General features: G+C 44.0%; 2 protein-coding genes across 4 annotated transcripts in view; both read right to left on the reverse strand.

The window, feature by feature from the left end:
* Positions 1-25,583, reverse strand: part of DGKH (diacylglycerol kinase eta) — a 764,231-nt gene that overhangs the window by 533,924 nt on the left and 204,724 nt on the right. The window lies entirely within an intron of this gene.
* TNFSF11 (TNF superfamily member 11) overlaps positions 3,925-25,583 on the reverse strand; it is a 31,476-nt gene continuing 9,817 nt past the window's right edge. Inside the window, exons 2-5 of the mRNA XM_083624790.1 lie at positions 22,407-22,574; positions 8,407-8,455; positions 8,219-8,317; positions 3,925-6,449 (exon numbers count right to left, since the gene is read on the reverse strand). Coding sequence (XP_083480916.1) covers positions 6,028-6,449; positions 8,219-8,317; positions 8,407-8,455; positions 22,407-22,574 — 738 coding nt within the window. The 3' untranslated portion in view covers positions 3,925-6,027. The remainder of the gene's footprint in view (positions 6,450-8,218; positions 8,318-8,406; positions 8,456-22,406; positions 22,575-25,583) is intronic.

Here is a 25,583-nt window from a genome sequence, read left to right on the forward strand (position 1 = left end):
TTAGGCAAAGCAGGAGCAACAGCCCCGCTGCTGAACAGGGTTTGGATCCGGTGCAACTTTACTCCAGCTTCAGTTACGGTAGCTTGCTTTACGTCAGCTTCTTGTGCATAAGATTGCTCCCTCATTCTCCCATTCAAAGTAATTACATCTAAATGTGCTTAACTATGGCTGGGGGCATGCCCAGTATACATTTTAGGAAAAGTGACTCAACTTTCCCAATGTGCAAAATAGAGCTACTCCATTTCAGACTTCTGTAGACTATTCAATAAAAGGATGGCCAGAGTGCCAGAATGATTATTGCCAACAATCAGGCAGCTACAATTACAATTACACTCAAATGGAAGACATTTCATAGCACATTCTTCAGTCTGCTTATTTAAGTGGCTTACAAACCTTTGTTTTTTGTCCTCTCTCCAGGAAAGGAAAATGGGAGCCCGAAGGTCTTGCTGCTCTTTTGGTAACTATCCCGTTCCCATTGTTGATACAGACTGTCTCATGTTGGTAACCAGCCCACACTTGACCAAATTTCATTCCTTCCTAACCTAAGATGACCTACAGCTATTAAAAAAAAAACCCTGTGTCTCTCATATAGACACAAACAGAAAATGCTAGATTGAATTCTCAATTACCCTTGTTTTGCATGGTCCAGTACACACACCCAAGCCACAGTCTATCTAAGATAATTCAATTTGGTTTAATTACTGATTTCCGAAGTTTGACATATTATTTTTGTAGCAAAATTTGCTGAAATGCCAAAAAAGGAATAATCTCACGAGCAGATAACAATGTGTAAATTGTGTTTTTCAATTTAGACCCTCTAGTTTCCTTCTTTCAGCCATTACCCAAACTATGACCCAGTTGCCAAAACGCAGAGAGGGAGATTGACTGTACACATGCTGTAACTGACAAAAAAATGGAGCAAAAACACATAAAGATATCTCAAATGGGAAAGACCCACCACCTGAAAAAAATGAATTTTCACTACACTGTTCAATTCCTGAATTGCATTTCTTGAGAACAAAATCCTTGCTTTATAATCCCACTTAATAATGCAGTCATGTAGGGGGAAATTCTATGGTAAGATCCACCGGACTTGGGATGCAGCGGATCTCAGTTGTAGCTGAGGGATGACTGGCTCAGATGGTATTCAGTTCCTGACCCCAAACTCCACTGAAGATACTCTGCCATAATTTGCTCAGCTAGCCACTAACCTAAAGACAGCAGGACTAGTTGTGTAGGTTTGGCATTATTTGAATTTATGCTGCTCACAGTTAAGAGAATTTGCATTCCATAGGTCTCAAACTAATAGCAATCACATTTGTTATAATCCTTTGCTCCAACATGGTATAGTGCTAGTATTAAGATAAGAAATCTACAGAGAAAGGATGTGGGGGCAGAAGAGAAATGCAAACCACAAACTCTTTTTCTTAGAAATGTGTTTATAAAAAAAGTCATAGCATTCAAAAGCAATGCTTATTATACAATATAAAATAATAGTAACATGGGCCTCTATGTATTTATTGGAAAAGGTTTGTATTGCAAAAAAATCTATTACAGCATTTACAGTATTGCAACATTTGCAATAGGATAAAATGTCTGTTGAACAATTACATAAATACTCTTAACAAATCTCTTTGTCTGCTGTATACTTTTCCATATTCCCAGCTGTATGGTGTTAATCTAATTCAAAGGCACAATCTTGAAAATATTGCTGCCATTTCTCAGTCCTTCCTGAAAGAACCCAATTTCCCCCCCCCCTCAAGAATTTCAACATGACATGGAAGGACTTTGCTAGAATGAAGAATTTTGGAGATGCGAAAAGTACCTAAAATTATCAACAGTTGTCTAATGATACTTGGCCCTTGACTTCTCACTAACACTGATCAGATCGAAGAGAAGCTGTTAAATTAATAAAACACCAAGAAACATCACATTTGCTAGTGGCAAATGATCATATTAGCTGCAGTTTTCCCCCAACGGGATTAACAAAGTGCACCAGTTATCCATGTCTGTACAATTTTCAAACATTAAATACACATACAGTAAGTTTTTAAATATTTTGTATCAAATACTTTAGGACAAATATAAATTACAGATTTTTTTTCAAACAAAACATACACCTGAAATATAACTTGATATTACAGAATATAAAAATACCCATTTTGCCTTTTTTTGGGAAACTTATGTATTTGCAAGTTCTGCATGATGCTGAGAATCCATTGGCAGGACTTCCTTTCAAATTAAAAAGGCTCAATGCTCAATGTGTGGGACTCCTATCCTTCCTTGTACAATGGCAAGCTAACTGCAGAACCAGAGAATCGCAAGAAGCTTAACAGATCAGCCAGCCTCAAATAATTTTATCAGCTAATGACTAAGAAGTTGAATCTGACCTGCGGTTACCGTATTTTTTGCTCCATAAGACGCACTTTTTTCTTCCTAAAATGTAAGGGGAAATGTCTGTGCATCTTATGGGGCGAATGTGTGGTCCCTGGAGCCAAATTGCCCAGGGGAGAAAAGCAGATCATGCTCTCTTTTTTGAAAGAGGGAAGTGGGTGTTGAAACAAAGCCGCTGATCAGCAAGCAATTGGGAGCGAGATAAGGGACGCTAGCAATACAGGAGGCTGCCTGGGAGTGGGAAGTAAAGACAGCAAACTTGCAAGGAGAGGAGACAGGAAGACTAAAGCAATGAGGAGAGGAATTAGAAGAAAAGGAGGAGCAAAAAACTGCTCCAGCTAAGGAAAAGACACTTAAGGCAAACAAGAGGGAAGGGAGTGTTGAAAGGAAGCAGCTGGTCGCTAAGCGATCAGGAGGGAGATAAGGGACGCTAGAGATAAAGGAGGCTGCCTGGGAGGGGGGAGGTAAAAGCCCATGGATCCTCAGGATTTTTACATTGGGTCACCCCAAATTCACCATCAGATCACATAGCATGTCCATGGCTACAGCCTGCACCAAAAAAACCACACATCCACTGTTTTGTGGGGCTGCAATGGCGAAAAACGTGGTTACAAACCACAGATCCACATGGATTCTCAGGATTTTTGCATTGGGCTACCCCAAACTCACCGTCAAATCACATGTCCGTGGCCACAGCATGAACCACAAAAATCATACTTCCACGGTTTCGTTCAGAATATTTTTTTTCTTGTTTTCCTCCTCTAAAAACTAGGTGCATCTTATGGTCAGGTACATCTTATGGGGCGAAAAATACGGTATATTGTGCATGCCACAGGAACCTTTTTCGTGGCATGACTGCAGGGAAGAAGGGACATACATCTCCAGGAACACAGATCAAAAGCTTCTGCGCTGGGTTAAGAAGACCAGGTTTACAAACTCCATGTTCTTCTAGTCAAAGCACCGAAGCATTAAATCTCCTTCTCTTCTATGTGAAGGGCAGGTGGGGGGATGTATGAACCTGAGGCTTGGTTGTTGCACATAAAGCAAGCCAGCATAATTCCAGCGCTTAGTAATTCTGCACCCTTTCTGTAGCAAGCCTCACACGAGACACAGTGGCACACAGAAGGGAAGGTGTTTTGTACTGAAAGCATGTGAAATTTCAGGGAAGTTGTGACATACAAAGAAGGCTGGAAGCTTAGAAAACAGGGAGAGATGGTCCCAGCTTTCAAACTAGTTGCCCACCTGTGCTCTAGCTCCTATTGAGCAATTTACTGTATTTTTCGCTCTATAAGACGCACCAGACCACAAGACGCACCTAGTTTTTGGAGAAGGAAAACAAGAGGAAAAAAATATTCTGAATCTTAGAAGCCAGAACAGCAAGAGGGATGGTTACGCAGTGAAAGCAGCAATCCCTCTTGCTTTTCTGGCTTCTGGAATAGCTGCGCAGCCTGCATTCGCTCCATAAGACGCACACACATTTTCCCTTACTTTTTAGGAGGGAAAAAGTGAGTCTTATAGAGCAAAAAATACGGTAAGTTTTTTTTAAAAAAGCATGCTGAATTCATTTTGATGGACTCATGTCAAATGCTTCATGCTTTAAAGCAGCCTTTCTCAACCTTGGGTCCCCAGATGTTGTCGAACTACAACTCTCATCACCCTTAGCTAGCAAGGCCAGAGATCAGGGATGATGGGAGTTGTAGTCCAACAACATCTGGGGACTGACAGGTTGAGAACCGCTGCTTTAAAGATTACTTCTTGTAAGGAACAATCAACACCTTCTCACACCTAACTGTATTTTATTAGCACCTCTTAACACACCAAGTGGGGACATTTCTTGGGTCTGCCGTTACATCACTGAACAGCTCGTTTGCTAAACCCAAGTTGCTGTTTTCCGAAAAGCCTTTGCTCATCGCACTGACTACGCCTTACGCATTTCAAGGCAGCAAACACAGGTTGAGACACATTGACAACCCTGGATCTTTGATGACAGGACCTGTATGTTAAATGTGTTTCTAGACATTACAGGTTACATCAAGATTAAATTAGCTGAATTTAATTCCTACCAGAAACAATGGGACTGAAGTTATGATTAACGTTTTCCACTGATTTCAATGGAGTCAAAGTTCAACTAACTTTAGTCTGGATCCAACTCAACTACTGTATTTTTCTGTGTATAAGACTTGGTTTCCCCCCTCAAAAATTAGGGGGCATCTTATACACAGATACATCTCCCCCCCCATTTTCTTACATCTGAGTCCCCAAAAATAGGGGGCATCTTATACATGGGGGCGTCTTATAGACGGGAAAATATGGTATGTTTAGAAAGGCACTTAAACTCTTGGTAGATGTATGTAACCTTTTAAAAAATGGGATGTGAGTTAGTCCTCATTATCACTGCATTGTCGAATAGTCAATCACCCCACACTTCCAGTGTCACCTAGATAAGCAATAACTTCTCCCTTTTTCATTGCTGGTCTTCCATCACAACAGTAAAAGCACTCTTACACTGCAGGAGAAATGCATGTGGCAACATGCAAGTCAGGAACAACTTCAGTGCCAGAAGTTACAAAATGTACAACACTGGAACCTTTGGCGGCATACGCCTTGGCCAGAGTGGGTCGGGGGGAGTGGAACAAAATGAAAACCAATTAAGGCACATAGGTACAAAATACAACACACACAAGATGCAATTCTGCCTGCAGAAGAACAAATATTTTCATCATCTGGAAAACAAACAAGGAGAAGTGGCAATTCTATTTTTAATTAAAGATTCTAACATTTTCCCTGAATCCAGGTCTAGAGAGACTTTTAAACTGGGCAAAATAAAACTGGCTTTTCGAATGCTTTGGTTATGGGGGGGAAATAGTACTAATGTTTATTTAAAAGTGCCATCAGTGCACAGGTTGCTTTGCAGACCAAACATGCAAAACAAACCAAATGTTTAAAATCCACACTTCTAAATCTTCCATCAAAACGAAAGCTGGAATCCTTTACGCACTTACCTAGGAGTAAACTCCATTGAACTCCTTGGGATTTACTTCTGAGTAGATATGTACAGGATGGTTTTGTAAGTTAGTTGCATTTAGTTCCCCAAAAATAAACAGGACTTTTCATTATCGATTTCAATGGAACTTGCATGCAACTAACTTAGTCCGGATTCCACCTTTTGTTTCTTGAGCATCACGAAAAGTGTGCTTGGATTTTCAAGTACGTCTCTAAAAAAATAGTTTAGATGCTATTATGGACTGGTGACAATTTATATCCACATATCCCAAATCCATAACCCAGATCTTCACAAATAAATTTCAAATTGAGCATTGGAAAATGAATTATCCTAAGTGCAATTGGGCTATAGAGAAGACTGTCGACAACAAGGATAGCCAATGTGGTGCTCATCAGATGTTCTCAGGGTACAACTCCCATCAACCGCTAGTCAGCCTCTCCAATGGCCAGCAGTTATGGGGGTTGTGGTCCGAGAAAAGATAGAGAGCACCACACTGACTACCCCTGGTCTAGGGAGAAATGATCGTTCCTGTACAATTGGATCCTAAAAGCCGTTCCATCACATCTCCCATAACCTGGTCCAGTTGAATGAATAGGCTACTTCCCCTCTGAAAAATCCTGTAGCAAAACTCAATCGATATCCCTTATTTTAAAGGCCCCAAAGTAAGTTCCTTCCGGAGAGCGATCCAGTAATGATGGGTATGATACCTGGATACTTATTATTTCACCAGATTTCAGTTTGAAAAACCCTCCTACATTTACAGAATAAAAATGAAATTCTGAGTCTCCTGACCAATTCTTTGTACTGCCTCCTTTCATCAAAACTACAGGGTTTCTCCTTTTAGCATCTGTTTTTATGACATATACCATCAACTGCAGAATTTGTCCAGTTAGGTTTCCCAAAGCTTCATGGTGTCTAAAGCATACATTGGTGTACAGATAATAAAAGCCATCATGATTGACTTCCAATTTTCCATCACTGAATGTCATATTCCGTATGTTTGCCCAGCCTTTGTCGTGATGCCAAGATGTAAGGTTCACTTTTTTGGTACCTATGAGGGAAACAGATAAGAAAATGTGTATCTTATTTTAAGTTTAATGTCACAAGTGGATAATATATTGGTTTTGCAGCCATGAGTTGGTCTATACCTAGAACTGGTTTTACTGTTACAAAGGCAGCCCTGCATAGAGAAGCGTTTTAATGTGTAATGTCCAGAGCCTTCAACTTGACTTTACTCTTAAATTTCTCTTAAATTAATTTCCTCATTTTTTTCTGGTCTCATTCCAACTTCACAAGTCTATGATTCAATGACTCTTCTAGCTATGTCTGGGGAAGCAAACTCAGATGGCCATTTAACGACACCCATGATGGCTCTAGTCATGCACAGAGATGCTCATCTCTTGGCCCCAGCCGAAGGGTTACTATGTTCCCCAGCTGTTTCAAAATGGGATGTGGGTAGGGGGCATGGCAAAAGAGAGCAGATTAGCCAGATTATAGGTTTTCCACAGTATTAGGCTATCCATTTAGTGAAGTGTGGCTAAGAATTTTGGATTCCACTTGGACAGAAGGCAGTGGTCAGAACAGAATCATAACTGTCATCTGATTTTAGCCAATTAATCATCAATTCATTTTTAAGTAAACAGTGTTTCTGTATGCTCTGGTTTCCGTCACGGTGTTCCGTTGCGCCAGAAGCAGTTTAGTCATGCTGGCCACATGACCCGGAAAGCTGTCTGTGGACAAACTCCGGCTCCCTCGGCCTGAAGCGAGATGAGAGCCACAACCTCATAGTCACCTTTGACTGGACGTAACCGTCCAGGGGTCCTTTACCTTTTTTACCTTACCTTTTAAGTGAACATTCATACTACCCAAACTGAACATCTATGTATTTTGGAGTTGTTGAAGGAAGTGTAACATAACTTATAATTTAATCAACAGAAGCCACCTTATAGCAATACAATTGACCCAACAGAAGCCTGCATTAAAAGGGAAAGACCATTTTAAAACATTTCCTTTTTCATCCTCTATTCTGGAAACATCCCAAAAGCCAAAATAACCCCAGATAATGGGAAATATGCCCTTATATTCTAGCCCTACAAATTATTGACATAATTTAGGAGACATGCTTGTGGATCAACCATCATATTAGCTTGGAATATTTCATGAATTGTGGTCATGACCACTGCTGACCAGTGCTTCCTTGCTTTCCAGAATTTCCACTGCAAGATTTTAACCAACTTTATGCAAAGTTGAATAATTACATGCCTTACTGGGGGTGAGGGAGATCTGAAATCAGGAGGCCTCACAGAAGTTTTGCCATCTTACAAAAACTCCACGACAGTTTGGATTTAATGAAAGCTTAATTTAGAAGTTTAACGTATCTATTTTCATACTTGTTTATCTATTGGCTCAACTTCAGCTACAGCGAACCAATTATTTGCATAAACCCTAGTTCAATTCAACCTGCGGCTTGCCTTCCCAAATTTACAAATAAAACAACAGGTTAGAGCCGCTTGTCTCATTTCATTTTCCATCTGCTCAGTTCACCATTCTAGGCAATGAAAGGAGACAATTGCCATTAAAATGGTTTGTCAATTTGGATTTCCCATGAAGCTACAGTGAATGCAAACCAAGGTTTTCAAGCCAACTTCAAATCATGACCAGATTCTACTTTGCCAGCCAACTTCAAACAATGGTTTATCAATACAGACATCACACCACACCATAGTTGAGTTTTCTTAACCACGGTTTTGCACAATAACGTAAACTGGCCCAATTCAGACAGCATAATACTGATAGAAACAAGATGAAAAAGGAGCTTACCAACTGGAATTTTATTGCCATCGATTATGAGATGGGCAAGGGGTGCTTTGTCAGGCTTGTTTTTCTTGGGCAAATCTAGCCATGATGCTCCCATTGTAGCTAAAAGCAAGACATCTTGTTAAAATCACCGCAGAAAAATCTCATAAGATTTAAATAATATCAAGTAATGAAGCCACTGTCATACTTACATTTATCTGATCTTGACTGATCCTTACCAATAATAATACGCTGGACTTCCTAAAAATGGAAGAAACAAACTTAATTTTGCATAGTGAAGCTACAGCTCAATTTGTCGCACACTCACAAGCCCTGAAAAACTAAGAGATGCTGAAGTTCGTGACAGTCTGCAAACCACACCATCTAGTTAAAGTGGCAGCAAGATTGCAAACTGCTTTGCCCATTTTGGGCTAATTTGTATATAATGCTGTAAGTTTAAACCATAGTGTTTAGTGTTTCAAAAAAGAGCTGCAGCAAAACAGTAGGTTCATAAGGTTCCCTCTCCTTCTTTGCCATGGCTGCAAGGAGGAGTTTGGAACTTTCTACTTAGCGTTTTAGATGAACTGCAGTTGGAACAGACCTTGGACAGATTTGGGGCTAATTCAAAGCATCATTTATTAAGCTGGCTTGCTTTAATTAACCATTGTTAAAATTAACCAGAGTTTAGCAAAAATGGCACCCACAGATCACATTCTTCATAAGTTTCCCCAGCCACTCTGGATGGCTCCCAACAGAATATTAAAAACACAATAAAACATCAAACGTTAAAACATCCCTAAACTGGGCTGCCTTCAGATGTCTTCTAAAAATCGGATAGTTGTTTATTTCCTTGACATCTGATGGGAGAGCATTCCACAGGTTAGGCGCCACTACCGAGAAGGCCCTCTGCCTGGTTCCCTGTAACCTCACTTCTCGCAGTGAGGGAACTGCCAGAAGGCCCTTGGAGCTGGACCTCAGCGTCTGGACTGAGCAATGGGGGTGGAGGAGACCATTTGAACCCACCTCTCTCGGCCAAGCAATCATGTTGCCTCTTACAGTTCATACGTGGACATATAATTATGTTTGCTCTGGCTGATTGGGGATGTTGACTCATATCTTGGTTTTTGTTAAAGGCATGAAGCTGGATTTGCATGGCTTAACTGTTAGGATTCTTGCTCTGTGCTTGCAGTCATGGGATTGTTGGCTATCACATGACGGTGTATGTTTTCAGTCCACAGTGTGGGAAGTGACAGAGACAGGATGTTTATGTTACTGTGTTCCGTGATGTGGGACTATTGTCCTTTGCTGTCTGATGAGAAGGAGGAAGGAGCTAAGTCTGAATGCTCCGAGTGTATTATATGTAAATAAAAGTAGATTAGCCAAAATGCTGAGCTATTGAGCAAATACTCTGCAGGATCCTAAGTGTGAAAAGGAAGAAAGCTTTTGAAGCTCCTGAACGATTGACCAGGAGGGAGAGAACATGCCAGACGGGCATGTGTCTCTGCCAGGGTCCTACACGCGAGTAGGACGATCCTAACATTAACACACTGCAGCAGCAGAAAAAGTTAACGAATTTCAATAGGGAAAAATAGAAGGTTCTACACAGGAAGAACCAGCTGCACAATTTAAGATCGGGGACACTGGCTTGCCAGTAGCACATGTGAAAAAGATCTAGGGGTCTTCGTAGACCACAAGCTTAACATGAGTCCACAGGGTGATGCAGCAGCAAATAAGCTAATGCTATTCTAGGCTGCATCAACAGAAATATAGCGTCCGATCAAGGAAAGTAATAGTCTCACTCTAGTGGAATGCTGCATCTAGTTCTGGGCACCACAACTGAAGAAGGGTGTTGACAAGCTGGAACATCCCAAAACGAACAAGGGTCTGGAAACTAAGCCTTATGAGCAACCGCTGAAGGAGCTGGGTATGTTTAGCCTGGAGAACAGAAGACTATGATAGCCATCTTCAAATACAGTGGTACCTCTGGATGCGAACAGGATCCATTCCGGAGCCCCGTTCGCATCCTGAAGCGGACACAACCCGCGCCTCCGCGTGCGCGGGTCGCAATCAGCAGCTTCTGTGCATGCACGTGACGTCATTTTGAGCATCTGCGCATGCGCGAGTGGCGAAACCCGGAAGTAACGCGTTCCGTTACTTCCGGGTCGCCGCGGGACGCAACCTGAAAACGCTCAACCTGAAGCTATTTTAACCTGAGGTATGACTGTATCTAAAGGGCTACATTCCCATGAATACTGAAGAAGAGACAGTGTAACTCTCTCTCTCTCTCTCTCTCTCTCTCTCTCTCTCTCTCTCTCAACACAATAGAGAGAAGTACTCATGCATGTGACAGACAGAAGTACCGGTTAATGTTCTCCCAAAGAAGCAAGAAGGAGAAATCTGCTGGAAGGAGAAAGTGGAAACCTCTCAGAAGGAACTGCATGGCCTGCCTGGGTCATGTACAGAGGGTGAGTGCAAAGAAAGAAAGAAAGAAAGAAAGAAAGAAAGAAAGAAAGACACAGATTGTTTGAATGTTTAAGAAAGAAGCTGTCATCTTCAACTAAGTAAAACTAAGCCCATGCTTTGTGAATAAGTACTTTGCACATATTCTTCTTTAGCTATAGGTTCTGAAAGGAAAAGCTTTTTTTAAAGAAGTGTTTGGGCATTGTTTTAATTTCAAGGAAAGTGTCAGTAGCACAATCTGAGCATAACCCAGATAGGCTGCCTACAAGTGACTGTGTGACAGGCACCGAGAAAGAGAAAAGATCACAATCGTTATCTTCCAGGAAATTCACTGGTTTCTATCTCTGCAGCTCAGGAAGTAAACTGCAGAGAAAGCAAACTGGTTCAGAATGCTGAAGCCACAGAAATTGGTCTAGTGAATCTTTATAACAACAAATAGCACAACATGGGAAAGGGGACTGTCCACTGAAAGCAAAATATCCCAATACCTGACTGGCTTGCAATATTTGCCAGGTTGAACGGGGGCGGGGGGCAGATGAGGAATGAAGAATGTGGACCAGATGGGGCACCCTATAGGCTTCATCCAATACAGAGGTCTGCCCCTACCCCCGGCCACATCATCCACAACTGGGTAAAAGAGTGAATTCCACAAGGCCAGATTCTGTCACTCCTGCACAACAAGTTGCATCTATCAAAATCCCCTCTATTCTACAATCATGAGAAGCCACGCACTCCACGTATAGTTACAACATTTAAAGGGGTCCCTGTTGCAGGTTGCAGTTTAGGTGGGCCCTAGCAATGGGCACACTGAAGAATATTCACACAAGTCACATTTGTCCTGACGCTAAACAGTTTTTAATTCTAACCCTACGAAAAGCCCTTTGCATCCTCACATTGCCAACTCAAAAACAGCAGCGACATTGAAGACGGCTTTGCAGAGTGCCTAAATGAATACCTCAAAAGTCAAGGTTCGAGGGCAGAAATCTGGCTGAGTCTGGAATAACCTTGTGAAGTGAAAGGATATGAAAGAAAGATTTATCTCTAGATGTTAGGATAGAGATGATAAAGAAAACAGGAAAACAGGAAGACACAATGAGAGATAAAGGAGGTGCTGTGGGATTGGGGGAAGTCAACGTCTTCTTCTTGTTTTAGTGTTTATAATATTAACTTGTAAGATATGGATTTGCTTTTGTTGGTTTTGTTTTCGTTTTTGAATGTTGATTTTTGTGTGTTGTGTATTATTATTTTTTGATATCTTTCGTGTTGTTGTTGTGTGGAAAATACTAATAAAATTCATTTTAAAAAAAAGAAGAAGATAGCTTTGCAGTCTTCCAAATGCTACACAACATTGTGTAATGCTAAACAAAATGAAAACAGCCTCTGTGAGATAATATTTTTACCCCCTTGTTGCAGAGAAGGGTGGGCTGAAGAGAACGTGGTTTGCTTACGGTCACCTCCAGAGTTCATGGCAGAGTCAGCATTTGAACCATAGGGCTTCCCTGACTCTCAGCTCCCTGCTTCAACTTCTCCCCTTCCGCCCCAGGACTGCGAGGCCAGACTCTCCCTCAAGCACTCTCTCAGACGCCAACGGTTCCTCATGAAAGGCCACCCTGGAGGTCCAGCCGATGGAGTGCTTTGTTGCCATGCGCAAGACGAGTCCAGGCCTGAGTTTTCCCAAAGGTGACGGGGTCTGGAGCCCAGCCAAGGGGACGGGGACAGAGAAAAGTATCACTCCACAAACTGTCTTGCAGTTTTCTGTTTGCCCGTCTTGCCCTCCCGCTTTTTAAAGAGTGGGTTCTGCAGCTCTGGAGCGGCAGAGGCCTCAAGCAGGAAATCAACAAACAGACTACAAGAACAAAAAATGTACTTTTGCTACTTGGTTTGAATGAAGCTGGGGAATTCACGGACAATGGCCAAGATCCAAGTGAGAAAAGTGGCACCCTAACCTTAAAGGTAAAGGTAAAGGGACCCCTGACCATTAGGTCCAGTTGTGACAGACTCTGGGGTTGCGGCGCTCATCTTGCTTTATTGGCCGAGGGAGCCGGCATGATTAAGCCGCTTCTGGTGAACCAGAGCAGCGCACGGAAATGCTGTTTACCTTCCCGCCGGAGCAGTAGCTATTTATCTACTTGCACTTTGACGTGCTTTTGAACTGCTAGGTTGGCAAGAGCTGGGACCGAGCAACGGGAGCTCACCCCGTCGCGGGGATTCGAACCGCCAACCTTCTGATTGGCAAGTCCTAGGTTCTGTGGTTTAACCCACGGCGCCACCCGCGTCCCTGTGTCTAACCCTAACCTTGCACGTGTCTAAATGGAAGCTGGAGCCGCAGATTTCAGCAGAGACTTGCAAAGGCTGCAAATGGCGTTCCGAGTTTAGTGACTATCTGAGCAAGCCGGGAGGGTCCAGTTCAGAGGCAGCCATTCCACGTGAGGCGGCTGCCACAGACTTTGGACAATGCTCTGTCGCAGATGACCAGGAAGAGGCCGGGACATTTTTTATTTACTAAGCAAGGCTTCCATGAGGCGAGGTGAAGCAAGTCCCCACTGTTGCCAGTTCCAATGCACCGCCGCCGGCCCTGCCACAGCTTCGTCTGTGCCACCACTGCTAATTGCTCACAATGCTGCTCCTTTTGCTGGTCCAACCGCTGCTCCATCAACCTGAACTCTTCAAGGAGTACTTCAATTCCTCCCTCCATTTTGACTTCACAAATGCTCACAGGCCTTTTCTGCTAGGAAACACAGATCCCACTTCTGACACCAGTGTTACACGCCAGCCCAATCTCCCCCAAGATTCCAGGGGCTGCAGGTACGCCATCCAGGGTTAGTGTTTCCTTCAGGAATTAGGCAGAATACTGGGGCTCGCAGCAGCAGCATCCCAAAACACACCAGCTGATTCCACCGCAGTAGCAACAATAAGCCCAGCGCCATCTTTCTCCCGCTGCCTAACTTGCACTGCAGAACACAACCCAGCATAATGTTTCCTCTCTGCTTCTTTCACTCTTAACTCCAGCTGATTTCCTGTCCCCTGACCTAAATTCTGATCCAGGGAAGGTCCCTCTTTTGATGTACTAAAGCTCATTACCTCAAAGGGGATTACCGTATTTTTCGCTCTATAACACGCACCTGACCATAACACGCACGTAATTTTTAGAGGAGGAAAACAAGAAAAAAATATTCTAAACGAAACAGTGGATGTATGATTTTTGTGGTTCATGCTGTGGCCACAGACACGTGATCTGACAGTGAGTTTGGGGTAGCCCAATGCAAAAATCCTGAGAATCCATGTGGATCCATGCTTTGTAACCATGTTTTTGCGCCATTGCGGCCCCATGAAACAGTGGGTGCGTGTGTGTTTTTTGGTGCTGGCTGCAGCCATGGACATGCTATGTGATCTGATGGTGAATTTGGGGTGACCCAGTGCAAAAATCCTGAGGATCCATGTGGATCCGTGCTTTGTAACCACGTTTTAAGTGGGGAGGGAAGGAAAAGCACTCAAGGGACAAGGAACACGCGTGGGGTGGGTGGAGAAGGAGCTTTTCGGCGAGCTAAGTGGGGAGGAGGGAGGGAAAGAGCACTGTTGCTTTAAAGGTATACATAAGGTATTTGCCCTGTGCCTGGGTTTTTTTCCATTTAACAGTTTGCCGCCTCTTCCTTCCGCTCCTTGTTTTGAGGCAGAATAGATTTGAGCAAGTGAGGAGGACTTGGATTGCAGGGGATTCGCCATTAGCTGTGTAAAAGCGCTCCTGCTTGCAGCCTTCTACTTTGTTTGTACACGTGGCTACTGGTATCAGGTTCAGTTTGAGAGATAAGCAGCCACCAGCAGCAATAGAATGGAGCACAAAAAAGCGGTAAGGGCACTAGGACCCAGACAATGCTCAAATCTATCCTGCCTGAAAACAAGCTGCAGAAGTAAAAAAGCACACTCCAGCTCCCGTCCCCAGCGGATCAGCTGAGGAGGGGGGGGGATTTGCATAGTTTTCCCCTCTCCCTCATCCCTTGCCTTCCCCAGCCTTTTTTTTTTACTTCCTGGTTTTCACTGCGTTCGTGGCTCAGAGCTCGAGGTTGGGTTTTTTTTTGCTGCTGGTTGCTTAATCTTTTCCCTTCCCAATCCAACCCCTCCTGTGCCCTGCCGTCCCTCTGCAGCCTCATTGCTCCGTTTAGAGCAAACGTTGCTCCGTTTAGAGAGAGACCTTTGCTAGCTGAGGCTGCAGCAGCTGTTGCTGACTACGCAACGCTTTTAAAAGCGCCTGCTGGCGTTTAACCGCCTGCCTCCTTCCGGCTCGCTATGGCTCCCGTCTGTCCCTCCTCCCGTGTAAGCAGCTGCTTCCCGCTTTGCTGCCATGGCTGTCCTTCACTCCCTCCTCCCCGGCTCCTCCGTAGGTTGCTTTAAAGCAAGCAAAGCGAGAGCCGCGCAAAGCGGGACAGACGCTTTGCTTGACTGAAGGCAGCCAGGGCTCCAGTCCAGTGCATTCGCTCCATAACACGCACAGGCATTTCCCCTTACTTTCTAGGAGCAAAAAAGTGCGTGTTATAGAGCGAAAAATACGGTAGCTTTCCACACCTATTCACACTTAGCCCTTGAGAGAGGGAGGAAACCCACAAATCTGCAAATGAGCTTTGCCCTTTCATCCCCCTGTGGCACCTAAATGGCTTATTTCCAGGTGGTCTCCGAAGGAAGTTACCTGAGTAAATTCGCTTTTACACTTGTTGATTCTACACAGTGGCGTAGCGTGGGGGGTGCAGGGGGGGGCCGGCCGCACCGGGCGCAACATCTGGGGGTTAGGGTTAGGGGGCGCAAATCCACGGGTTAGGGGGCGCAAATCCACGGGTTAGGGGGCGCAAATCCACGGGTTAGGGGGCGCAAATTACTTGCCTTGCCCCGGGTGCTGACAACCCACGCTATGCCACTGATTCTACAGGAGAAATGTGCTGACATCATCTGTGCATGCTCCCACTTGCTTGTGTGGCACGAACATCACCATGGGATATTGGGGGGGGAAGCCCCCTTTTTGGAAACTTTTTTTTGGGGGGCAATGCCCCTAGCACCTACAGATCTATAGCAATATCCTGTCACATAGGATTTTTTTTAAAAAATGTTGTTGTACAGAAAAAGCCACAGCTCAAGACTGCAACTGTTGTTGACCTGTTTTCCTGCCTTAGAAGGTACACATAATTATTTCAAATTGGGGGGGGGGAGGAAAAGGCTTGAGATATATTCAGCTAAAATGGGGGTTACGTTCCAGGGAAAAGAGAAAATCATGTACAGTGGTACCTTGGTTTAAGAACAGCTTAGTTTATGAACAACTTGGATTAAGAACACTGCAAACCCAGAAGTAGGTGTTTTGGTTTGTGAACTTTGCCTTGGAAGCAGAACACGTTGAGTATGTTCTATTTGTAAATCGAGTCCCACACTGCTATGGGAAAGCATGCCTTGGTTTAAGAACGGACTTTCGGAACGGATTAAGTTCGTAAACCAAGGTACCACTGTATTGTCGAAGCACATTGGGTTCAATGGCAGGTGGGACCGTCAAAATCTTCTTCTCCCCAGACACCCATGCCCTTTCTGCCTCCCTCTTTAAATTTTTGCTTTGGGGGGGGGGTCAAGTATGTAAAGCTGAATGTGCTCAAGCAAAATGCACCTAAGTTGTATTCAGAAAACTGAAAAACCTGGATTTCAAAATGTGGAAGCACAGAGACAGCATTTCACTAGGACACTGAGGCTAAATTGATTCCCTCTCCAAATGCCACTCTGAGAAAACAGACAACTTCAGCACATTATTTCAGTTGTGTATATTATGTACAACTTTTAAAATGTGAAAACCAGGGCCTACCCTACCCATGCAAAATTTTATAATTTAATCTTGGGTTAAGAACTTAATTTGTTCTGGAGGTCTGTTCTAATCTGAAACTGTTCTTAACCTAAGGTACCACTTTAACTAATGGGGCCTCCCGCTGCCACTGTGCGATTTCTGTTCTCATCCTGAAGCAAAGTTCTTAACCTGAAGCACTATTTCTGGGTTAGCGGAATCTGTAACCTGAAGCGTCTGTAACCTGAAGCATCTGTAACCCGAGGTACCACTGTACAACATTACACAGGGCTCTATTAAGCCCCCTTTCTTCTGCACAACTCAGACAAAGCTTTTCTTTAAACTTTGAACTAGGGCAATTAAAACCTACTGCAGTAATTTTTATTAACAGAACTGTTGGGACATTAGAATCCCTCAAAGGCAATAAAGAGGAAACGAACCAAGAGTTTTCTACTTCCTACGCAAGGGGCAATTACAAAAGACAGAACATATCAAGTGCCAGCACTCTGTCAGCTTTTAAACGGCTCTAGATTAGATTGTAATTACATTTAAATAGAGCTAAATACGCAGTGATGTGTAAGAGATCAAACACTCTAAAGACCCTCTGGTATTTGCTTCTACCCAAACCCTTAGACATTTGCCTGGCACTTTTTGCCAGACACTTCCATGTGAAGCAAGCGTATTGTGCTTGGTTTCCAAGGACTTGCTAAGTCTGCAAGTCAGGCAAAAGGAAAATTGAGAGCCAGTGTTCACTGAGACACACAGTATTCAAATGGGGCTGTATGTCCCCTGACTTCTCTTGTTTGAAAATAAAAGCCCATGTCAAAATCTCCTTGCATGTGATGCTTGTTCTGAACCCTGGGCAAGATCTTTGTGCCAAAGCAAACACACAAAGAGAAGAGGGGAAGGCGAATGCGGAGTGCTTGGCCTCCTTCCCAGTTTCATCAACCATTATGATTTATGGAATGGTCATCCAAACTAGGCTTATATTTTTTCCTTTCAATTTATGGATCACTTTATCGTAAAGACTTGCTGCAAACTACAACAGCTTTTCACGAGAGCCCTTGTGGTCTAGTGGTCAGACTGGGAAGACCAACGTAGGTTTCAAAACCCCTCACCGGCTTCATTCAGATTCAACACTCAACTCAAAAGTGAAAGTTTCCGCTTTATAACAACAAACTGCAGTGAGCCACCTGTTTCTCACTTCTCCTCCAGCGTGGCTGTGCGAAGGATGTTGGAAACTTTTTTAAAAAAATGTTTTCATTAGATTTTTAGCAAATTGAAACTACAGATTATAAAAACAAGGCAATAATAGCAACAGCAACCATTACCATATTTTTCGCTCTATAGGACGCACCGGACCATAGGAGGGGGAGAACATGGGGGGGTTATTGTTCTCCCCCTCTAAAACAAGGTGCGTTCAAGGTGCATTCACCCAAAGCCTCCGGAGTGCAGCGGGAGTTCCCACTGTGCTCTGGAGGCTTCAGGCGGCTACCTTGGAAGCCTGGAGAGCGAGAGGGGTCGGTGCGCACTGACCCCTCTTGCTCTCCAGGCTTCAGTGAAGGCAACCCGAAGCCTCTGGAGCGCGGGGGGGGAGTTCCCGCTGGGCTCCGGAGGCTTCAGGTTCCTTTTGACCTGCTCTTTGGAGCTGGCGGTGGGGAGAAGCGCTGCTTTCTCCCACCGCCAGCATCAAAGATCCCTGAAGCCTTTGGAGCGCAGCGCGAGGTCCCGCTGTGCTCCAAAGGTTTCAGGGATAGCTTTGTGCAGCCATCCCCAAGCTAGAAGAGTGAGACGGAGCCGTCCGTCTTGCTGTTCTGGCTTGGGAACAGCCTTCCTAGCCTCTGCAGGGCAGCGGGGTGAAGGCACCCCACTGCCCTGCAGAGGCTTTGCGCGCAGCCATCCCCAAGCTAGAAGAGCGAGATGGAGCGCTCCGCAGCGCTCCGTCTCCCTGTTCTGCCTTTGGGCTTAGCCGCGCAGCCTGCATTCGCTCTATAGGACGCACACACATTTCCCCTTAATTTTTGGAGGGGAAAAAGTGTGCCCTATAGAGCGAAAAATACGGTACTTATTTTGGTTTTTCTTTCTCTTGCAGGAATTTGCAAATTATCACTTCTATGCAGTGCTATTTTTTTCTAGAAAAAAGAGGTGCCGGAACTCCCTCATTCTCCTATAACGGCAATGGCGCCCACCTGAGAGGTGCCAGATCTGAGTTCCAGCAAAATCTAGCTGAAAGACAGCGCTTCTTCTGTTTAAGATTAACCACAACTTGACTGAACTTGAAAAACTGTGGTTAACTGTAATCTGCGGTTCAATTATGTATTGAATATGTTTCTAGCCTGCTCTTCATCCTATCTGATCCCTTTGTTGAAACAAGCCTCTCTAAGCTATAAAGGTAAAGGGACCCCTGACAATTAGGTCCAGTCGTGGACGACTCTGGGGTTGCGGCGCTCATCTCACTTTACTGGCCAAGGGAGCTAGCGTAAAGCTTCCGGGTCATGTGGCCAGCATGACTAAGCCGCTTCTGGCGAACCAGAGCAGTGCACGGAAACGCCGTTTACCTTCCCGCCGGAGCGATACCTATTTATCTACTTGCACTTTGTGCTTTTGAAGTGCTAGGTTGGCAGGAGCAGGGACCGAGCAATGGGAGCTCACCCCGTCGCGGGGATTTGAACCGCCAACCTTCTGATCAGCAAGCCCTAGGCTCTGTGGTTGAACCCACAGCACCACCCCATCCCCAGCTATAGTTGATCATAATTTGTCCAGGTTCAGACAAGAGGAACATTTTTGCCTCGCACCTAAAAATGAAGGCACCAGGAGAACCTTCCTGGGGGGAGCATCCCACAAATGGGGAGCCACTACAGAAAAGGCCCATTCTCGTGTTGCCACCCTCCGGCCCTCTCGTGGCGGAGGCACACAAAGAAGGGCCTCAGATGATGATCGCAGGGCCCAGGACGGTTTATATGGGGAAAGGAAGTCCTTGAGGTCATCATCATCAAACCTTGATTGCATTAGCATACAGCCATAGGAGGATAAGACAAAAATGCTAGAGAGAAGCAACCTAACAAGATTCAAACGATAATACTGGCATTGTGACATTTAAATTACCCTAAAACAATAATGTAAAAATTTAGTTGCCAGCGCCGGGAATCTAAAATGCAGATGTATATAAAACATACAATGGCCCCAAAATAGGCTCGGCACATTAGGTTAAAAAGGTAATACAAAGAATTAAAACAGGTCCAGGTCTGGGACACACTACCCAGTCAGTGTAGCCCTGAGTTTCAAAGCCTGCACTATAAAGATTGCCACCCCACGTGAAATTTGGGGATTTGCATCCACAAGAAGCGATTTCAAACAGTCTTCCTTAGATGTGATGGTGGGCGGGATCAAGAGGAGGAGCTTAGTTCTTATTAGCTCATAAATAGGGCAGTAGAAAAAGAAATGTATGAAGTCCTCTACTTCATTCATTGTGCATGGACATAGACGCTGAGTAATGGGGGCCTTAAAGTAAATCCCCTGCAAGAAGGCCGTGGGTATAGAATGGAAACGGGCCATGGTAAACGCTCTTCTCAAATTGGGCTCCGTCAAGTCTATCAAGTAGTTGGCCAGTGATCTTACCACTTTCACTTTAGGGAGCCACTTGGAGAGGCGAGCTGTGAGCTGTGGCGGACTGTGCCCGGTCCATGGCCTGAGTCCTTGAGGTATTGCGGTCCTGAGCTATGTCATTTATCTACCGTACTGGCCTCAATATAAGCCGCACCCGAATATAAGCCGCACCTTTAAAATTGGGCGGGGGGAGAGAGAGAGAAGTAAAAATACCCGAATATAAGCCACTCCATTCCTCACTGCCGCTGGCTGCATACAGTGGTGGGGGGGGGAGCCGTGGTGCGCAGAGGACGGGGAACTATGCACGGAACAGACGCCACTTTGCCGCGCTCCTGGCTGCATACTGTAAGGTCGGAATGTGGGGGGGAAGTGAGGCTTATAGTCAGGCCAATTGGTGCCAAAGAAGGACAGAACTTTCTTTATGTACGCAACAACAGCAGCAAGAATACTTATTGCAAAGTATTGGAAGACACAAGAGCTACCCACCCTGGAAGAGTGGCAGATGAAGGTGACGGATTATATGGAACTGGCGGAAATGACTGGCAGAATCCGTGACCTGGGAGAAGAGTTGGTGGAAGAGGACTGGAAGAAATTTAAAGACTATCTGCAGAAACACTGTAAAATTAATGAATGTTAAAATGATGTTGGACTGAAAATAAGTGGCATTAGCAACAAAGTTAATAAGAATATGCAAAAATGAATTGATAAATGGATGAAAATATAGAGTTACAACATGTTAAGATATAGAGTTAAGATAAATGAAAGAGGGTAAGGATTTGCTGACTTGATTATTTAAATGGGAATACAAAAAGGGGAGGTGTGAGGAGGCCAAGGAAATAAGATAACGAGTCAGGGTTACAAAAATGGATTTGTTTTTGTTTTCCTTTTCTTATTTTATGTATTTTTCTATGTTTCTTTTATTGTATTTCTTTCTTTTTATAAGATCTTTTAAATTTATGTCTTTGTAAAACTCCAATAAATATCTTTAAATATATATATATATAGTCAGGCCAATACGGTATTACTGTGTCATTTAACCACTAGGATAAACTCCAAGCACTTTCTACTGAGGGACATGCAGAATTTATATCCTGTACCGCCTGAACTCCAAACTTTTTCCACTAAGAGGGAATGAAGAATTGTGGACCATAATTTATTGATATTGATTATAGAATTAGTTATATACGCCAGATGAACATAATGCCAGGAATAACAGTTTTTCCAAAGCAACCGTAAGTATAAAATGAGCTGCGGGCAAGAAACAAAATGCACGTTGGGTTAATCATGTGTTTTTTTAAGGGTGCTTAAGGGTGTCACTTGTATTCGGATGGAAAAACAGCTCTGGGGTGCTGAACCGGTACTGTACAGTGGTACCTCGAGTTAAGAACTTAATTCATTCTGGAGGTCCGTTCTTAACCTGAAACTGTTCTTAACCTGAAGCACCACTATAGCTAATGGGGCCTCCTGCTGCCGCCGCGCTGCCAGAGCACGATTTCTGTTCTCATCCTGAAGCAAAATTCTTAACCCGAGGTACTATTTCTGGGTTAGCGGAGTCTGTAACCTGAAGCGTATGTAACCTGAAGCGTATGTAACCTGAGGTACCACTGTATTACATTCCCAATGCAGACTGGGACTACTGCAAAGCGCTCTACATGGAGCTACCTTTGAAGGTGACCCGGAAACTGCAATTAAACCAGAATGTGGCAGCTAGACTGGTGACTGGGGGTGGCCGCCGGGACCACATAACACCAGTTCTGAGAGATCTACATTGGCTCCCAGTACGTTTCCGAGCACAATTCAAAGTATTGGTGCTGACCTTTAAAGCCCTAAACGGCCTCGGTCCAGTATATCTGAAGGAGCGTCTCCTCCCCCATCGTTCTGCCCGGACACTGAGGTCCAGCGCCGTGGGCCTCCTGGCGGTTCCCTCATTGCGAGAAGTAAGGTTACAGGGAACCAGACAGAAAGCCTTCTCGGTAGTGGCGCCCACCCTGTGGAACACCCTCCCTTCAGATGTGAAGGAAATAAGCAGCTATCCTATTTTTAAAAGACCTCTGAAGGCAGCCCTGTTCTGGGAAGCTTTTAATATTTAACGCTGTATTGTTTTTAATACTTGATTGGGAGCTGCCCAGAGTGGCTGGGGAAACTCAGCCAGATGGGCGGGGTATAAATAATAAATTATTATTATATATTATTATTATTGGGAGTCACACCAAGAAGAAATTGGCTTCTTGGCTAAGCAGGGCCAGCCAGATCTGTGGGTGCTAGGAACTCACTTTGCACTGGGGTTAATGTGGAAGCTTTGGCTACCTGCAAGCTTTGGACCAGCTGAGCTGCACTGACCTTCTGCATCGCTCCTTGAAATGCCTGCTTCATCCTTCTGCACGATTCAGACAGCAGCCTTGTTTCTTGGTTTGCCAAGGTTGTTTCCTGCAGGTCGATATTCCCCTGGAGTCTCAGAAAGGTTCTCAGACAATGCGTATCCTCTTCCGAAATTCTGTTAGGGTCCATCTGAAAGAAAATATTCAAAGACATCTCACTGCTTTTATTTCACAGATTGTTCATGCACCCAAGAGCAGAAAGGAGGCCATCCCAGAGATATCAAATGTCAAAAAATAATAACTGCCCTGGTCCAGCAAGGCCATTGCTATGTTCTTAAAAGGAGCAGCTAAATTCATGGTGGGCAGGTTTGTCAGCTGGTATTAAGCACGCAAACTTAAAATGGAAACTTTATCGTGATCAGACCCACACAGGAAGGGAGTCCTGGCCGTTAACTTGATGGCAGCCACACTTTGAAGAGATAACCTGATCTAGAGAGCCCTTTCAGGAAAGAGAATACAGTGGTACCTCAGGTTAAGTACTTGATTTGTTCTGGAGGTCCATTCTTAACCTGAAACTGTTCTTAACCTGAAGCACCACTTTAGCTAATGGGGCCTCCTGCTGCCGCCGTGCCACCGGAGCACCATTTCTGTTCTCATCCTGAAGCAAAGTTCTTAACCTGAGGTAATATTTCTGGGTTAGCGGAATCTGTAACCTGAAGCATATGTAAACCGAGGTACCACTGTATACACAAGGATATGTGTGAAGCACAGCACACATGTTTCTTTTTCATTGGGTATGCAAATCAGACTTAAGCAAGAAAATTAGTTATAAATGCAGGGCGCACGGATTTTGAACATCAATTTTGCTGGGAAAACCTCACATCAGAAAGGGCTACTGGCAGCTGCCAGAAAAAAAGGAAAAGCAGCGTTTGGGGTTGTGAGGGAATTGAAGGCTGAGAGGCAAAGTAGGAGAAGAGGTCTGGAAAAAGGAAAGCCCAGGGGCAGAGATCCCAGGGAGACGCAAGCTGGATGCCGTCTACAATTCTGCGTGTCTTAGGGGCTGTTCACAGAAACGTTTTCTTCACCCGCCAAGGTCCCATCTATAACACCGCAGATCTATATGTCTTGACTTTCAGGCAGAGCCAATATCTGCTGTGCAAATAACATGGCCAAATGATTTGGAGGGCTCCAACACCTTCATTTGGAGGGACTTCTGATAATAATTTTAAGGTCTTAAAGGTAAAGGTAAAGGGACCCCTGACCATTAGGTCCAGTCGTGGCTGACTCTGGGGTTGCGGCGCTCATCTCGCTTTATTGGCCGAGGGAGCCGGCATACAGCTTCCAGGTCATGTGGCCAGCATGACTAAGCCGCTTCTGGCGAACCAGAGCAGCGCACGGAAACGCCGTTTACCTTCTCGCCAGAGCGGTACCTATTTATCTACTTGCACTTTGACGTGCTTTCGAACTGCTAGGTTGGAGGAGCAGGGACTGAGTGACGGGAGCTCACCCCGTCGCGGGGATTTGAACCACCGACCTTCTGATTGGCAAGTGCTAGGCTCTGTGGTTTAACCCACAGGGCCACCCGCATCCCTTTTTAAGGTCTTAGATATGTAATAAATGTTCATAAATGTACCAAGCAAACACGTACATAAATATATAAACCACATGTCTGAAAACCCCACAGAAAAAAAGTCCTGAACATGGCAGATGAAGTTGATGGACTACATGGAACTGGCGGAAATGACTGGCAGAATCCGAGACCAGGGAGAACAGTCGGTGGAAGAAGATTGGAAAAAAATTAAAGACTATTTACAGAAACACTGTAAAATTAATGAATGTTAGAAGGATGTTGGAATGAAGTTATATGGCTTTAGCAGAAATGTTATAAAGAATTAAGTAAAAATAGATTGTTAATGGGCTAAAGGGGAAAAAATAAGGTTAGATTGTGTTAAGATAAATTATAGGACAAAAACTGAGAAAGATGGAAAGGATTTGCTGAAATAGCTAACTGAACTGGAATACAAAAAAGGGAGGTGTGAGGAGGTCGTTGAAACAAGTAAATGAAAGATAAGATATGGAAATATTGGATGTGTTTTTAATTGCTTCTGTTTTTGTTTTGTTAAGATAAGTAGTTTTTGTTTTTCTTGTATTGTATTGTATTGTTCTGCTTTGTTTAACTCTTTTTTTTTCTTTCTGTAATCTTTAAACTCTTAATAAATATTATTTTAAAAAAAGAAAAAAAGAAAAAAAGTCCTGAACAAACTGACCTCAATTATTTCTCTGCAAGGTCAAGGGAGAAACCTCCTCACTGTCTTTTTCCTTCACAAATCCTGTCTTAAGGGCACGTTTAAGATATGAATAGAGTGTGAGCCTGTGACCTGGCTCAGGAACTAAATATTTATCATTACAAAAGACTGGCCAGGCTCCCCAGGCAATCCAATCAAGTGACCATTAAACAGGTAACCTGTCAGACGAGATAATAATAATAATAATAATAATAATAATAATAATAATAATAATTATTATTATTATTATTATTATTTATTATTTGTACCCCGCCCATCTGGCTGGGTTTCCCCAGCCACTCAAGTCACTCAGATTTCTGCTGTAGACCGCCTTTTCTGTGATGTAGGTATGATGTATCTGGGGGGTGGTCTTAGGTTACACCCCTTCTGTGGTGTATGTATGATGTATGGAGGGGTGGTCTTGAGCTCCAGGGCAGGGAATTTAAAATGTCTATATAAGGCCTTGCGCATCATTGTTCTGGGTTCCTCCTCCCTCCTGCATGTGGTGAGTGAGGACCCTGTTGCAACAGATCAATAAAGATCAGGCTCACTAGCTGCTTTACTTCTCAATATTCTCTGGTTGCCCTCTGTTATTTTCTCCTACCAATAGGCAACCTACGTAAGGACTCTATATGGGCTCTTGGATACCCCATAAGGGTGGAAAGGGCAGGTTTTTGTTTACAACAGACTCAAGTAGTGTTTTTCTTAATGTTCCATTGTTCACAATGGGTCGTCCCTGCCTTCCGAACTACCTCCTGCTATCATGTCACTGCAGGGGGACTCCACGAGTCATCTAGTCCAACCCCCTGCGATGCAGGAATTCCAACTAAAGCATCTATGGCAGAAGGTCATGGCAGAAGGCCACCCACTCTATGTATCTATCTCTTTATCCACTAATATTTATAGAGAGATAT

The sequence above is a fragment of the Podarcis filfolensis genome (genome assembly GCF_964270895.1).
Source record: "Podarcis filfolensis genome assembly, chromosome: 7".
NCBI lineage: Eukaryota > Metazoa > Chordata > Lepidosauria > Squamata > Lacertidae > Podarcis > Podarcis filfolensis.